The 17,493-nt window shown below is 31.7% G+C and overlaps 1 protein-coding gene across 5 annotated transcripts in view; it reads left to right on the top strand.

Annotated features, from left to right (window-relative positions):
* Positions 1-16,168, top strand: part of KCNT2 (potassium sodium-activated channel subfamily T member 2) — a 431,161-nt gene extending 414,993 nt beyond the window's left edge. For 4 of the 5 annotated variants that reach the window (XM_036919693.2, XM_036919691.2, XM_036919695.2 and 1 more), the window contains 2 exons: positions 5,565-5,649; positions 13,194-16,168. In XM_036919693.2, coding sequence (XP_036775588.2) covers positions 5,565-5,649; positions 13,194-13,305 — 197 coding nt within the window. In that variant the 3' untranslated portion in view covers positions 13,306-16,168. Of the gene's footprint in view, positions 1-5,564; positions 5,650-7,199; positions 8,060-13,193 lie in introns of those variants that run through there. The other variant, XM_036919694.2, reaches the window with a different exon arrangement.
* Positions 16,169-17,493: the final 1,325 nt, after the last annotated feature.

Here is a 17,493-nt window from a genome sequence, read left to right as displayed (position 1 = left end):
GATTTTCCATCCTATGACCCAAAGAAACTACAAAACAGCTACATCAAAGAGCTATAATAGTAAACAGTAGTGTAAATAAAATAGAATGTGTATAAATTTAAAAAACTCAATATATCCAAATATGGCACAGAAAGAAGAAAAAGGAGCAAAGAACATCAGAGACAAGTGAAACAGAGCTTTCAAGATGGTAGATTTAAACCCAGCTACATTGATATTTATGTTAGATATAAATGGATTAAACTTTTGAATTGAAAGGCAGGAGCTATCAGATGGGATTAAAAGAAGCAAGACCTAATTCTACAGTGTCTATAAGAAACCCACTTGAAATTTAAATAAACAAATAGGTCAAAAGTAGAATCACATGCAGTCACAAATCCTGAGAAAACTGGAGTGGCTATAGAAATATCAAACTAGGTCTGTGCAATAACATGGATGCCTGACAAAAATTATGAGAAGGGGAAGACAGTTGCACAGAAAAATACGGTATGACTCCTAGAATCATGATTATTCCTAGAAATCAGTGATTTACTAGGGGTTGGGGTGAAAAGAATTGATTGAAAAAGGGCAGGAGAGAACTTTTTGGCACTGTAGAAATGGCGCTATATCACAATTATGGTAGAGATTGCACTACCGTATGCATTTTTCAAAAGTCATTCAAAGTGTAGTTGGCATTAGTGAATTTGCTATTTTGTTTTACCAAAAATTCTGTGAGATAAGCAGAACAATGATGGTTATCCTAAATGACTTAAGTTATACGCTGAAATCACATGGAAAATTTACAGTAAACTTTTAGTTATAGGTAAACCTATAATAAAGATTCCTGACTCCTATACTGAAGATTGCATTACATAGTATACTGCTTTTCAAGAAAATTGCTAAAAATGTCCTTGAAGGCAAGAGTTGCCTATCTTGTTCTTTGCTGTATCACCTGATTTAGAATTATTTATGACTTTAATCTTACCACTTAACATTATTACATGACTACACTAAAGAACAAAAAAAATAAATGTCATGTGATGAATTATGATTATCGTTATAAAAATGCCTCCTGTAAATCATATAAAAGTACTATAGGATAGCTATAAAATTGGAAAACATGCTATATACTTATTTTTATATTGTTCAAATAATATATTTAACATATTTTTCTTCAACTTTAGATACTATTTCAGGTAAAGTATCTAAATTTAAAGCAGTATGCCCTATTGTTAATTTGAAAAATTTGATAATATGGTCTTTCCAAAATCTTTTAGAGTTCTGTAGTGTATCTATTTTACCTTTTAGGATTATCAACTAAAGTCATAGTTTTAAATTCAGAAGTACTTTACCTGAAAACATACAGAACACATAATTTAAAAGTGTGATTGATGTTCTATTTAAAAATTAGTGTACCCATTTTCCATACTTTGCAGACAATATATGTAGATCTGGCTCACATAACTTAATATAATATAAAGTAGCTGTCATAGTATTTTGAAGAAACTAGCACTTATTGATCAACTTCTATTCACCGCAGACACACAGTAGCTCTAGATGCTGGTATTTGGTAGGGGGTGGGGGACTGGAGTACTGTTCCCATATCTAGAACTGAGCCTCCAAACTTCATTTCCCACAGAACAGCCGAGGTGACACAGTAAATCAGAAATCAGACCATGCCACCAAATCTCCCATCCTTAAGACCTTCCAATGGCTTCCCATTGCTTTTACAATGATATTCGAACTTGTGGTCAAAGTCTGTGGGATCTGCTTTCGGCTCGCCTCTCAGCAGCATCTCCAGTTAACCGCCTCTTTGCTCACTTGAGGACTCAGCTGCTTTTGGCGACTTAAACTCACCCATCTCAGCCTTTCCCATTTGCTGCTATCTTTTCTGAACGTTTTCTTCCCCATTCTTTGCATGCCAACACCTTCATATCAAACTATGTATACAATTATTTACAAGTTTGATTATTTTTTGCCTGCTACAATATTAATAGGAAGTGTTTATATATCACTTGGTACGAATCGGGTACTGATTACTATGTTTACGTTAATATATTTTAAATTTTATTTATTATTCATTTAAAATTTAATTGTAACAATGATTTATGAGATAGCACTATTGTTAACCCCATTTACAGGTGAGGAAACAGCCCAGAGAGAGTAAAAGGGATTAAGTGGTCTGCCTAAGGTCTCAGCGTGAGTGATGAGGGAAGCCAGGATTTGCAGGCAGGCCCTCTCATTTGAGTCTCTCAGTGATACCTTTGTGTTCTTTGAAATGTTTCTCTGATTAAACAACACATAATGAATATGTGTTTTTGCAAGTATTATTCAATAAAACCTTCAGATGTAAGATTTAAATTTATTTCTTAACAAATTTTATTCACCTTTTTTAAAGGAGCTCTTGAAATACTTCAACAGGAAAATTTTAAAAACCAAACCAAACCAAAAAAATAAAACTCATGCATGTGGAACTGCACTTAATTAATTATTTTTTAAAGACAATAGGAGTCTAATTTAATTTATTTTCTAATGTTATCTGTTTATATGAAATATTTTTAAGGAGAATATTTGCTCTATGAAGATTTGGATTGAATAATGCATATGCTAGTTAATATAGCAAAATAAATTTCTTTGTAAATACTACTAGCAATTATTGAATTTGACTCTATGGAATTTCTTCTAAAGTTTTGAACATGCTAGTGCTTTGTTTTCAATTTTTCACAAGCACAATGGGTTCATTAAGATAATTTTATCAATGATGAAATAATAATTTCAATGAAACAACTTTAATCATACTGTGCTTTTTATTTTGCTAAGTTCAGAGATTACATACCAGGAGCATACTGAATAGGTTCATCTTGATTCTGGTTCCTGAGACAATTTTCCAAAGCAAATTTATTTTATTCACTAAATATAGTATATTTTTGGTAAAGTGCCTCATTGAATCCATTTGTCTTTGCCACCATCAGTGATAATGGTAATGATAGGGTCTTAAAGATCCAGTAAACTTACCACACTTTCCTCTCCAGAGTTCAGCAATAACTAAAAAATAAACATGGGAATGATCAAACAGGAAAATACCAGATTATGGCTGATAAAACTAGATCGTTGACTGTGGTTTTGATATGTAACCAGATGGGCTTTAAAAACCTTGCTTTCTAATTCTTAAAATTACAAAGAGAGAATGAACTGCATGACTTCTCAATAAAGCAGCATGGCAGAGAACAAGCAGATCAGAATTAACTGCACAGCAAGGCAGTCATGAATGAGAAGGAGAAAATGTCTTTAAACTCAGCACTTCTTTTAACCGAACATGGAGGAAAAGTCAGTTAATTGTAGAAGAGGAAAAAAACCAAGAACAATGAACTCAGGTTGTGATGTAACTCGTGTCTCTGTATAAACCATATGGAATCATTGAACTGAACACATTAGCAAAACGTTTGCTCCAGTTCCTGGAGTCCATGACACAGTACTTCTACCTACTGCTGTCAAGTTCAGTTATCTGGACAGTCTTACATTTATAACAGGCAGATCAAGTCACCAATAAATTTTGACTTTATTACAGAACCAAAAGTGAGTATAACAGCATGTTAATAAGGAAAAAGTTTGGGTATCAACATTGACAGAAGTCATTTGTTAAAATTGTTTTCCTTCTAATGCCACTGCTCAACAATATTCATTGTTTATATAAGAAACTTTGATAATGCTGCTGTTATGTAAGAAGTTGAGTTATACATAACTGAATGACATGAAGGTTTTCTAGCAGACCTATTATATTTCAAAGCATCATGCTTTGCTCCAGAATTCACTGCTGAGTAACCTCTGTTCCTTCATCAAGCAGTTGTGGAAATTCACACAAGGGGAAAATTTCTGAAAAAGCATACATAAATCAAAATTTATTTTTATATAGAAACATGTTCCTGGGAATCCCCTGCTAGTAAAATATGCTTTGACTTGGAGTACCTTATCTGGAGTATGCTTATCATTATATACGCATTGGAATTCCAAGCTCCAGCTGGTTAAGTTAGCCCTCTACCTGTAGGTATAATTGACAGGTTGGGCTTATAAAAATATAGGATTAACAGTTAAATTTGAATTTCAGATAAGCAACAAATAATATTTTAGTATAAGTATGTCACATGCAGTATTTGGAACATATTTATGCTAAAATATTATTATTCAGGTTTCACTGGGCTTTCTCTAGTTTGTCTGACAAATTTATTCCTATGGAAAACTCCTCCTGTCTACCCCAGAGTTACAGAGCTGAATATATTCCTTTATTTGAATATTATTTTGATGATCTTATGATCATAATGATTTTACTAGCAAACTTATGGTGGGTTCACTTATACTGTAGTTTTCCTTCCTTGTAAGAGAAGGATTTCTATTTTATAGACTTTGAAAATAAGGCACATTGTATATCAACTTGAAATATCATAAATGAAAATATTAAGTCTTTCACATTCAAGTGATAGGTTTCTAGTTAGATGAACACACTGTTAGGAATTATATTATGAAAATAATATATATTTTCAAGTGCAATTAATAAGCAGGGTCAGCTATATTGGCCTAAAAAGACCTTTAATTTTATGCAGTTATTTGAGTATTGATAGATCTCTACTGGTATGAAATGTACTCAGATTTTGGATCAAACTGCAGAGTCTAGTACGTCTTTCAGGAGCCATGCTCGTCTACAGCAGAGGTGGCTCAAAGGATACCAGGGCTTAGAGCAGAACTGAAAACAGAACCTTCACAATGTAAAACTTTATCCGTGGAAAATTAATGTTTATTGAAGTATGTGTCCACGTAGCTTTGCATTTACATCTTTTCATAGCCTTGACAGCTAAAACATTGAGTTCCCAAAGTTGTTTTCCTTTCTTTGTCCTGTAACGCTAAGTCAGCTCCCCACACTTGAAGCCTTATGATGTCTTCAGAGGGAACTGACACAATTTAAAGGGTGCAGCCTTTTATTTTAAACATATATATTGTTTTAGAGGGAAAAATGACTCAGTAGTACACTTCACTTTCAGCTTAAAGTTAATTCTCTTCCAAAGGATTCTTTGCATTCTGAAAAAAACACATTAGGATGGTTTATATCAGACATGTGATATACAAAGGCATACATATTTAAGGACTTCGAGTTTTTTGGATACATTTCTATTGTGTTTTCTAAGTACAATGCCATTAGATGATGTTTCACAGAATTTCCCATATGCATATTCTTGCCTGGGATAGCTATTACCAGATATTTTTTATAATTAATAAGACATAATAAATCAAGAAAACATCTCACCTAGTTATTTATTAATAGTAGTGCCTTTTCATTGTAACAGCTTAAAGGGTAGAATGTAACTGTGTTTGCTGCGAATAGAATTAGATGCTTTATTTTTATCATCAGTAAGTACCTGTCAGATACGTCCAATGATAGTAATTTGAAAATAGTCAAAGTTATATACGATAGTACTGTGGACAAAGCTATTGCAAGTTCTCATTAGCAGCTATATGGTTTGAACATAAGATGCTCTACAATAATTCCTGTAATTTTCTGTAGGTTGTTTAACAAATGGTATTTATTTATCTTCTAGATGAAATGAATGATCATCAAAGTACACTCTCCTACATCCTGATTAACCCATCTCCAGACACCAGACTAGAGCTGAATGATGTTGTGTAAGTTGATCTGATATCTCAAGGCATTTATTTTTAGAAAAACACTAATTTATTTTTGCTCTTATTTCCACCATTACAGCCCCTTTTTTTGTGATATAAATGCTTAGAAAATCCAAGTTTAATTTTTTGTGTTCAATAAACAAATGAATTTTATTTATTTTTGGTTGTGAATACTACAAAAAAAACAGGTTTAACAGATATAAAAGAAGGACATAGAAAAATGAATTCTCTATCCTGTGAGCTAACATATATTTGGAGGAATAAGAGAAAATATGTGGATAAGAAAACAGCTCAAAGGAAAACCTGAATGATCTCACACTACTTCTAATTACATTAGAGTTTCTAAAAGCCAAAAAAAAAAAAAAATAGGTCAAAACACTTACTAGGGAAAGGTCTGTGGTAGTAATTTTATTAATCAAAAACTATGTACTATGCATGTACAATTATACTTCTGTTGCCTTAAAAGTGTGATATAAAGATGAATAAGACATTTTCCTTGATTTCAAAGTGCTTTTATTCTAATTAACAAAACTACAATTTAAACATAAAAAATCTAATAGCAATATATACATTAAATCTGACTTTGGAAAGACTTTAGATAAGAAAATAATTTAAACTTAACCTTATAGGCAACCCAAAGCAGTTAGGTATATGAACAAAAGAGCAGCATGATTTTAGAGATGGCATTTTGACAGTTGTCAATGTAAGCTTAGAAAATTCCCTAATAAGAATCTGCCCTTGAGGTCCATGGTCCAGATGCTCAACTGGATCAAAAGCTGCTTACCCAAGGAAGCTAACTCAGATTGTATTAGCAACATAAAACAAATGCCAAAGATCCAAAAGTGTTGGTGGGTATTTGGCCCCAGGATTCATTATATCTATAGTCAGGAAAATAAGTAATAAGTCCAGAGACAAGGAGGAGTGCGAACATTGTCATAGGGAACATAAAATGGATCCATGCAAGTGGTTTAGAACCAGAGTTAGTAATATGCCAAGAATTAGAAGTCTACTTTTATGTGTTGTCATTTTTGTTGGATAGTTTAGCTGGGGGGAAAAGGGCTTAATTTTTTTAAAGGAGTGTGCCAGAAGTAATAGAATTGGTTGGCTGAATTGATTAGGGTTCAAGTAGGCCTGGAAAAGGGAAAGTTGTTAAAAAGCTGTTCGGCAGGTGCGAGGGAGATAAGAATATGTCATACTATTAGGATAATGGATTGTAAAGGAAGGATCTTATGTAGAGAAATTTATGAAGGAAAAGAGTGAGACTTGTTCACTGGTGTGGGAATTGGAAAATAGAGGGTATAACATGGCTTTAAGATTTCAAATCTACGTTATTACAGAAAAAATGTTCATTCACTGAAACAAGTCAGACTAGAAAGGAAATTTTTCTAAACAGGAAAGAGGAGTGTTGGTTGGGGAGAAAAGGGAGATGATGAGATGGAGTTTAGATATATTGTTCAATGCGCTAAGTGGAAAATGTCTAGAAAGCAAAATACTAGAGCACTGAAGAGAAACTAGTTCTATATAGAAAACATTTATTTTTCATCTTCTAGATGAATAAAGCTACAAAGAGAATGATTGTTTTCCAAAGAAGAGTTGCAAAAATAAGAAAAAGTGGAAGAATGGATATTGGACTGTTGAGAGTATTCAGTTTCAGGGCATAAAGATGATTGTGTTTCAAAATCTTCCTAGGAAAATGCATAGCAGATGTATCCTTGACCTAAAATCAGTGTGAAGAGATTTTTATAATGCACCTAAGATACAAATAGCAAGTATAATTATGCCTTACTTTGCCATCTGATAATACTAGTGAGAAGACAGGCTCTGTGATGAATTAGATGAATGGTGATTTCAGCTGCTAGAGTTTGCAAGGCAGCTGTCAAAAATTATATCCAGTGATGATGCTAAATTTAAAGAGGACGTTAAATTAGATGAAACTGTCTTATTTGTGATGAACCTAATTTTCAACTGTCCATGCTGGAGACTTCACTAACTGTACTACTATAGTAAAACAAAACTTTTCTGTTTTTATTGTGTCCATATTTGTATGTGTTTCTTTCCTTTAACCCATAAAATTGGGCAATTTTTATTAACTTTCTAATCTGCCTCTGTAATTCCAACATTCTAATGCCTCTTTTTCAAATTAATTATAATTGTGTTAATGATACAGAATTTTTTTAAAGTTATGCTCACCTTATTTGTATTTTATAATTCATTGTAGTTTCTTGAGTCTAATATAATTATTTTCCATGATTATTTTTGATGGAATGGGGAGATATTGTTAAACTTTTGAGTCTATGAACATATCCTTCCATAGATGTTTATAATTTAAACATTTTTTAAACTTACAAGTAATATAGATATAATGTATACAGTAAAATAAATAAGACATTTTCTGCCTTTTGGATACTATCATTTTTAATAGATTAAGCTAAAATATCAGCCTGACTGCTATAAAAAGCTTTTTGTAATCTTTATTTGTAGTATTAAGATAATAAAATTTCAGCATAACTTGAACAATGATAAATACCATGAAAAAGTGCTTACCATGACAAGTAGCATTTAAGAAATACATTTAAGAAATTAATTTTATTAGATTAATGGGTTTTATAGGGATAATAATAAGGAAATGAACTTTTGCAACTGTATCAGTGACACTTGATTATATTCATACATTTTTATTTTTCAAAAAAATTGCTTTCAAAAGTTCACGTAAAAGAATGGACAACATTAATTTGATTTAAAGAGTAGTAAATCACTAGGTGATATGGTGTTAAAAAGCTTAATGTTCTCAAAACAAGTGATAATGAAAATACAATATATCAAATTTCATTGAATTCAGGAAATACAGTTCTGATAGGAAAGTTTGTAGCAATAAATACATATGTTAAGAAATTAGTAAGATCTGAAATAACCTAACCTAATGCCTTAATAACTATAAACAGAGAAACAAATTGTGCCCAAAGTTAGCAGAAGAAAGAAAATGTAAAAATCAGAGCAGAAATAAACAAAATAGAGACCAGAAAACATTATAAAAGGTCAATGAAACGAATATGACTAACTTCAAAAATATGAAAATTGACAAACCTTTTTCTAGAGTAAAAAAAGGGAAAAGACTTGAATAAATGAAATTAGAAATGAAAGAGGATGCATTACAATCGATAGTACAGACATTTATTAAGTAACTACTGTGAACAATTATTTCAACAAATTACATAACCTAGAAGAAACTGATACATTTCTAGAAAGACACAACTTCCTAAGGCTGAGTGAGGAAGAAATATAATGTTTGAACAGACCAATAAAAAATCAAGAATTTGAGTTAGTAATTAAAAAAAAAAACCAACACTCCCAACAAAGACAATTCCAGGACCAGGTGGCTTCACTAGTGAATTCTACCAAACATTTTTAGAAGAATTAATACCAATCCTCCTTAAGCTCTTCCAAAATACTGAAAAGGAGGGAACACTTCCAAACTCATCCTATGAAGCCAACATAACCTTGACACCAAAATCAGATATGAATACCACAAGAAAACTATAGATCAATATCCTTGGTGAATATATGTACACAATTTCTCAAGAAAATATTAGCAAACCAAAGTCAAGAACACATTAAAAGGATTATATGCCATGATCAGTTGGGACTTATGAATGCAAGGATACTCAAAATACACAAAGCAATAAGTGTAATTCATCACATGAATAAAATGTAAAATAAAAACCACATGATCACTTCAATAGACACATAAAAGGCATATGACAAAATACAATCCCCTTTCATGATAAAAATCTTTAACAGATTGTGTATAGGTAGACCATACCTCAACATAATAAAGGTCATGTATAATAAACCCATTGTTAACATAATCAATGGGAAAAATTGAATTTTCTTTCAAGACAAGGTTGCCCTCTTTCACCACACCTATTCAGTATAGTACTGGAAGTCCTAGCTAGAACAGTTAGGTAATACAAATAAATAAAAGTCATCCAAATTAGGAAGGAAGAAGGAGAATTGTTGATATTTTCTGACATGATCATATATGTAGAAAATCCCAAGTCAATCAAAACTATTGGAATTAATCATTTCAGTGAAGTGGCAGTTTATGAAATCAACTTACAGAAATCAGTGGAATTCTTTTACACTAATAATGAAGAATCAGAAAGAGAAATGAAGAAAACTATCCCATTCAAAATAGCATAAAAACAGTAACATTAATTAGAATAATTAAATAAAACAATCAGAAATAAATTTAACCAATAAATTACACCAAGGGGTGTACAAAGTAAACTACAAGATTTTGCTGAAACAAATCAAGAAAGACACATACAAATAGAAAGACATCCCTTGTTCATGCAGCAGAAGGGTAACTATTGTTAAAATGGCCATGCTACCCAAAGCTATCTAGAGAGTCAGTGCAATCTCTGTCAAAGTACCAAAGGCATTCTTAAAAGAAATAGAAGAAAAATACTAAAATTTGTGAGGAACCACCAAAGACCCCACGTAGCCAAAGCAACCCTGAGAAAAAAGAACAAAGCCAGAGGTCTCACCTGTCCGGATTTTAAATTATACTACCTAGTCATAGTATTGAAACAGAATGGTACTGGCACAAAAACGAGTAGACCAATGGAACAGAATAGAGAGCCCATAATTATATTCCAACATTTACGTCCATTAATATTTAACAAGGGAGCCAGGAACACCTAATGGGGGATGGATAGTATCTTCAACAAATAATGCTGGGAAAACTGGAGAAACTTATGGAAAACAATAGCATTGAACCCTTATCTCACACTACTCACAAAAATTAACTCAAAATGTATTAAAAAAATTAAACTTAAGATTTGATATTATAACTCCTAGAAGAAAATATAGGGAAGAAACTCATCAATTCTGGCTTTAGTAATGATTTTTTGACATGACATCAAAAGAACAAACAAAATAAAAAATCAGCAAATGGGACCACATTAAACTCAAATGCTTCTGCACCACAAAAGAAACAATCAACAAAGTCAAAGGCTACAGAATGGGAGAAAGAATTTGAAAACCATGCATTGGATTAGAGGTTCATATATACAATATATAAATAACCAATACAATTTAATTACAAAAAATAATTAATTAAAAAATAGAAGAACTAAATGGACATTTTTCCAAAGTGGAAAAGCTCAAAAGGCATATGAAAAGATTTTCAACATCATTAATTATGAGGTAAATGCAAATCAAAACCCGAATGAGATATTTCTTCACACTGATCAGAATGGCTATCATCAGAAAGATAGAAACAGCAGGAGCCGGCAAGCACGTGATGAAAAGGGCGCACACACATTGTCGGCGGGGATGTGTATCAGTCCATCCACCATGGAGATCAACACAGAGGTTCTTAAAAAAGTTAAAAATAGATCTATCATATAATCCAGAAAGTCCACTGCTGGTGATATACCCAAAGGAAATGAAAATGGAAAGGATTTGGTGAGCTATGTGCACACCAGTTGTTTTTTTGAAGCATTATTCACAATAACCAAGATACAAAACAACCCAAACACACATTAACAGATGAATAGAAAAAAAAAGATGTGGTATATATACACAATGAAATACTATTCAGCAATAAGAAAAGAAGATATTCTGACATCTGTGACAACACAGGTAGAACTTGAGCACATTCTGCTAAGGGAGATCAGTCAGATAGAAAAAGACAAGTATTGTATGATATCACTTATATGTGGAATCCAAACAAAAAGTTAGACCTTACAGGAAGGAGTAAAATGGCAGTTACCAGGGCATAGGGCACAGGGGAATGGGATTGATGGTGTTTAAAGGATACAAATTTGAGTAGTAACTATGCCACAGAGCTCTGACACACAGTATAATGAACTTTGTCAATAATACTGTGTATAATGATGTTAATGTGATAAATATCATTTTAATGGCAATCATATTATGTAAATGCATCAAAGTAACATGCTATAAGCCCTAAATTTATAAATTATTTGTACAAAATAATATTAAAAAGCTTAATGTACACTACTAGTTTTCTTCATCAATGTATAGTGCTATTAATATTTAAAGTAATTATAAAACAGTGTGCATAGATAACAAACTATATTAACAGATCCAAGGAAACTAATCTCAACTTATTTGATAGAAAATAAAAGACTGTAGTGCTTTAAATTGCCTTTTCTCATTACCTTAGGAGTCATATTTTATGAATACTTTCTCTTTAGTTTTTAAAAGGAAAACTACAATAATCATTAGATTTCTCACTTTTAAATTAGTCTTTCTGCTAATTTTTTGTACCTCTTAAAATTATCATACAATTATGAAATACTAATTTCATTAACATGAAACAAGTTTTTAGAATGCTGCACTACATATATTTACTTTCTTTCTCCCTGATCAAACCATCAGTAGCTGTGCAGTATCTTTGCAACAGAAATCGAAAGTATTTATCCTGAAATGTAATTAGTACTTTATTAGCTGTTTTCTACTTTTCTTTCTGAATTTACTCAGCACTATTTCCAGGCCTCATCAGTGTTCCAAAGTCAAAGTCATTTTTCAAAGACAATCTGGAACGTCCATCCTCTGACCCCTTGTTGTCCACATCAGGGCTGCCTTTCTGCCCCTCTCCTGTCAGGCCTGGACAGATCAGCTCAGCCGTACCTCCTCAATGAAGTATTCCCAAATTCTCTTTGTTGTTCTTTTTCTTTTTCTGTGATGTTTGAAATTACTTTTTCTTCTTTATATTTAAACTCGACCAATTTTATGTAAGACAGGGGTCAGGGTTTGTGACTTTTTGTATTCTAGCACAGTATTCTAGGGGTGCTCAAGAAATGGCTGCTCAGATCATTTGACAGTATGAAGTAAAAGATCAGTCTTAATACAAATTCCAGCATTATTGAAATGTGTAAGTTTGGCAAATGAACATTTTCCTTTTACTGAGGAGAAAGAATTAAGGATTCTTTTTTATTCTTTTGTAAGACTGCTTATTATAGAATAATCTGATTTTAGATTATTTTTCAGATAACTAAAATATCTATGAATCATGTTCTTCATAATGTTTATTAAATCATTAATTTTATAAAACCATAGAATATTTAAATTAAAAAGACTATCAGAATTATTTAGATCAAATTTATGAATAATAAAAATAAGACTAAGAGCAGTTAAATAATAGAAGAAACATGATTAGGATTTAGGTCTCCTTGATAGAACATCAGCAAAATAAAGGATAATAAATTAACAAAACAGTAAAATAAAACATGAACCTTTAATGACAAAGGTAGTAAAATGGATCATGACTGAAAGATAAAGATTCTTGATTTATGAGCATCTGCCATTCAAACCATCTTAGGTAGAGTAATACAAGCACAGCAAAATTTCATAGCCCAGCTAAATGGTGAGTCCTTCTACCAATGTTACATATAAAGACACAGTTTTTATGACCTAAAACTGAATAAGTTTGAGGTAGCAACCTCAATTGTCACTGTGAATTAGTTTTGCCTTTATTTACTATTACAGTTGTTTGCTTTGCTTTCTTGTATTAGATACATAATCCGACCAGATCCACTGGCATACCTTCCAAACAGTGAACCCAGTCGGAAAAACAGCATATGCAACACCACTGGTCAAGACGTTCGGGAGGAAACTCAACTTTGATGAAAAGAAAACAAGAGACAGTTTTCTTTTCCTGCAAGGGTCTTTCTTGAAACAGCTCTAAATCTTAGAAAAGTGTTGTTGGAATGAAAAAAGAAGTTGGAATATATTCAATTCTCTCAAGTTTAAGAAAAATCTATTCTCTTAGAAATATAGATTATTTTGAAATTTAAAATACTGCTTATTGGTAATCTCGCTATTGACATTTGAAAGATATCAATGGAATGATTTTGAAAACTTACACCACAAAAAAATTGAATCTGATACTTGTTTGACAATAATCAAACAGTATGAAGCCAATTTTTTAAAGTGTTTCGGTTTTATGAAAGTAAACTAAAAAATCTAGCTTTATTTGGTGCATCACAGTGGACATAGAAGATTGTTGCTCCTCTTAAAAATTAAATGTGTCATATTGTTTAACCTTGCTGTTTTATAAAATTGAGCTCATTATAAATGTCTAATCTTCTCAAAACAGTGATTAACAAACTTGTATGACTACTTTTCTGTAAGAATCAGTTTGCTTTAGAATATAAATCTTTAATTCATTTGAGCCTTTTTCTACCTTTTCATATGATATATTCATTTTAGAATTCGAGATGCTCATAGCATGTTTTATTACACTGAAGAAACCAAAACAACCAAACATAAATATCAAGTACCTGAACTTTTTGCTAACTTTATGCTTGACATACTCTGTATGCCAAGAAAAGTGTAAGAAAAAAAATGCTTAGTGTTCTCCTAAAAGGATATTTAACAAACAAAATACTTAAGACACATTTGTGGACTTAAGTTTAATCCAAGAACTGATAAATTAATTGAAATGTGAGTAATGATTTTCATTAGACATGAGTGTTAGCATTTTTTATATATATATACAGGTATACCTTGTTTTATTGCACTTTATTGCTCTTAGTAGATATTGCATTTTTCACAAATTGGAAGTTTGTGGTAACCCTGTGTTGAGTAAGTCTATCAATCAGCAGCATTTGCTCACTTCATGTCTCTGTAACATTTTGAAAGTTCTCACAATATTTCAATCTTTTCATTATTATAATATTTGTTATGATGATCTGTGATCAGTGTTAATGACTAGCCAAATGCTCAGATGATGGGTAGCGTTTTTAGCAATAAAGTGTTTTTAAATTAAGGTATAAATATTGTGTTTTTAGACATAATGCTATTGAACACTTAATAGAATATAGAGTATAATTTAAACATAACTTCTCCATGCACTGGGAAACCAAAAAGTTCACTTAACTCTCTTTATTTCAGTATTTGCTTTATTTTTGTGGTTTGGAACTGAGCCTGCAATAATATCTCCAAGGTATGCCTGTATAGTATATTTCAATAGAAAGATTCTTTAAAATTCAAAGAAGCCAAATTATACTTTTTATGGAATACAAAAACATTTCAAAGTCCTCCTTTATGCCTTCATTATTGAAATAATTACGTAAAAATGTAATGTTAAAATTTTTTATTTAACTTTGAGAAATCATCTACAAGAACCGTTTGAACATCATGAAGAAAAAGCATATAATATAGATCGTTTTTGCCACTTTATATAAATCATGAGAATTTGAATTATAAATTAAACAATTTTTGACTGCTGATGACACCAGTGCTTTTATCTATATCATTTTATTCCTTTTCAGAAACAGAATGAAAAGCATAAGAATTTATTTGCCTGGTAGTTGGAATTTGTTAAAGTATTTCCATGAGAGAGACATTAGTAAATCTAAAAAGATATTTTTCTTTGTATTATATTTAATTTCTGACTTTGACGTTGGCTTTTAATTCCACAGAGTATTGGAAATATGGCTAGAAAGAGACATTTTATTCTTTCTTTTCATAAAAAAAGCATATAGACTGAAAGGAAAATAGAAAGATTAAAAAAAAATAAAGCCTGATAGTGCCCTAATAATTCTATATAAATAGAAATGTAAAGCATAGAATGTGAAATTATAGATTATAACCATTATATACTTTGGCTTAGAGAAAGTGAAATGCCTATTTGTTGTTGCTTTTTAATATTTTATGTTGCTCTCATTTTAGAATAACAAGAGCACCAAGAGTTTCTCCTAAAATATGGAGAGCTATCTTTAATTTCCTTTAATCAGACAAATAAGTAGAACTTATAGTAAGTAATTTAAAATTGGAAGCACACCTTAAAATGAAAGTTGTATGCATATATCTGTACATGTTATAATAAACACATGTGAAATTCATTTGACAAACATATTCACATGTAATTCATTCAAACTAAAGACAGAACTGAACATGCATATATAAAGGGTAACAGCAACAAATTTGATGAACTTGTTCCATATTTGCACATCAGTAGTCAAGTATGATGTTTCTTTGAGTTGTCATTTCTTTACTTCATTAGTGTTGATTTTAGGATTAAATGTAAATTTTTATGAATCTTCTATGTCCCCACAAGATCTCAGTTTAGTATTTTTACATTATGATGACAATTGTCAACTAGGATTTGAAGCTAAGACATCACTATATTTCCTTTAAATTAAACTTTTGTTTCATAGATTTTACAATAATTATTTTTACTATAAACATTAGTGCAAATTAAATATTTGACATAATTCTTGGCTTGCTATAACAATGATAGTTTATTAGTCTTTTTGTTATTTAAATAATAAAAATATGCTTATAAAAGCCTTTTAATAAACTGTTGCCTTTTTAAAATACACTTGCACATGAAAATAAAACATAAGTCAGTAATAGTCCTTGTAACCCTATGGGAATTAGTTCTGTATACTGTCTATGTACCATTTTGCTACCAATTGCATTGAATTGCTTTAAAATAAATAATAAAATTATTTCTGATGATGAAAACTCTTGGTGTGTTTTGCCCAAAATTTAATTGTTCAGGCAAATTATGTTTTGAAACTATAAAATTCATTTGTCATTTTTTTGTTTCAAGCCAACATAAACATGAAGTGATTTCATTGGAAAGATAGCCATAAATTGTTACCGGGTTACTTATTGACCTAATAGGTTCTGAATAACTATGTGGCAGGAAAATAGAAGGCGAGAGGAAAGGGACGGGAGTGGAGGTAGGGAAGAGGAAGTAAACAAAAGGAAGGGAGGGAAATTGTAAAAGGAAAGGAAGGAAGAAGGAAGAAAAGGGAGGTGGAGAAAAAAGAACTATGGTAGTTGCCAGAAAAAAAAATTATATATATATATATATATATATATATATATATATATATATATATATATATATATATTTTAAACAGAGAATAATGTCCTAGTACACTCACTTAAAGTTCAGAAAAGCACTGACTGGCACAATCAAAAATAATTTTAAATGCAAAGGTAGACTTTTCGTTCTAGGAAAATGGAGTGGTCATGTCCCTCTCTTCCTCCTGCTAAGCACAGCTAAAAACCCTAGATATTATATATCAGACAGGCACAAGAAGACGAAGAGAAGAATGGAGACTGGGAAACTAGGGTTTGAGGAACTGTAAGATGGTGAGTCTCTTGAGATTTCTTTTTGCCTCCTATGCAGCTGCTCTGGATACTGGAAAATACCAATGAGCACAGAAAGTCCCCCCAAAAACATTACTCTCTCCTTCCAAAGGACTGACTCCAGCGTGTGCAGCTTCCCCACCAACAGATTTATGCTCCTGCAAGCAGATGTTTCTCCATAGAATCGGTCCTAGAAGATATAGTGGTAAATGCACCCAGTGGTCTCAATACCCCCTCAAATGGTTTTGTAGTCAAGTACCTCCTGTGAGACACTTCCCCGTGACTGACTTTCCCAAGATTTGCAGCCAGTTCCACCGTGATTTTTCTGCAATTCTATGAGACTGGTTATCAGTCCTGGGGTCTCTTCATGGTGCACTCTGGCTCAGCTTTAAAGATAATGCCTGCTCCTTATATCTAATATTGCTATGGTATTTTCAAGCGCTCTTTGATATTAACCAATCTGTCATTATAGCTCCGCTACAGTTATAAGTTCCCTATATTAAACTGTGTCTAGATCACTGTGTGGTTTTTGTCTCTAGATTGGACCCTGGCTGAGATGTGATGTCCAAATCAGCAGTTCTCTTGATTAAGTCTGAGATAATGGCAAAATCAAATTCCAAGGACTGCAATCTGAAGGACAGATTTTGGGAATTTCAACAAATTAAAAAGCATCTGCTGGGAAGAGTTTAAGACAGGCAATTTTTG

This window comes from Manis pentadactyla, chromosome 19 (assembly GCF_030020395.1).
Source record: "Manis pentadactyla isolate mManPen7 chromosome 19, mManPen7.hap1, whole genome shotgun sequence".
NCBI lineage: Eukaryota > Metazoa > Chordata > Mammalia > Pholidota > Manidae > Manis > Manis pentadactyla.
This window is presented reverse-complemented; position numbering and strand designations above follow the sequence as displayed.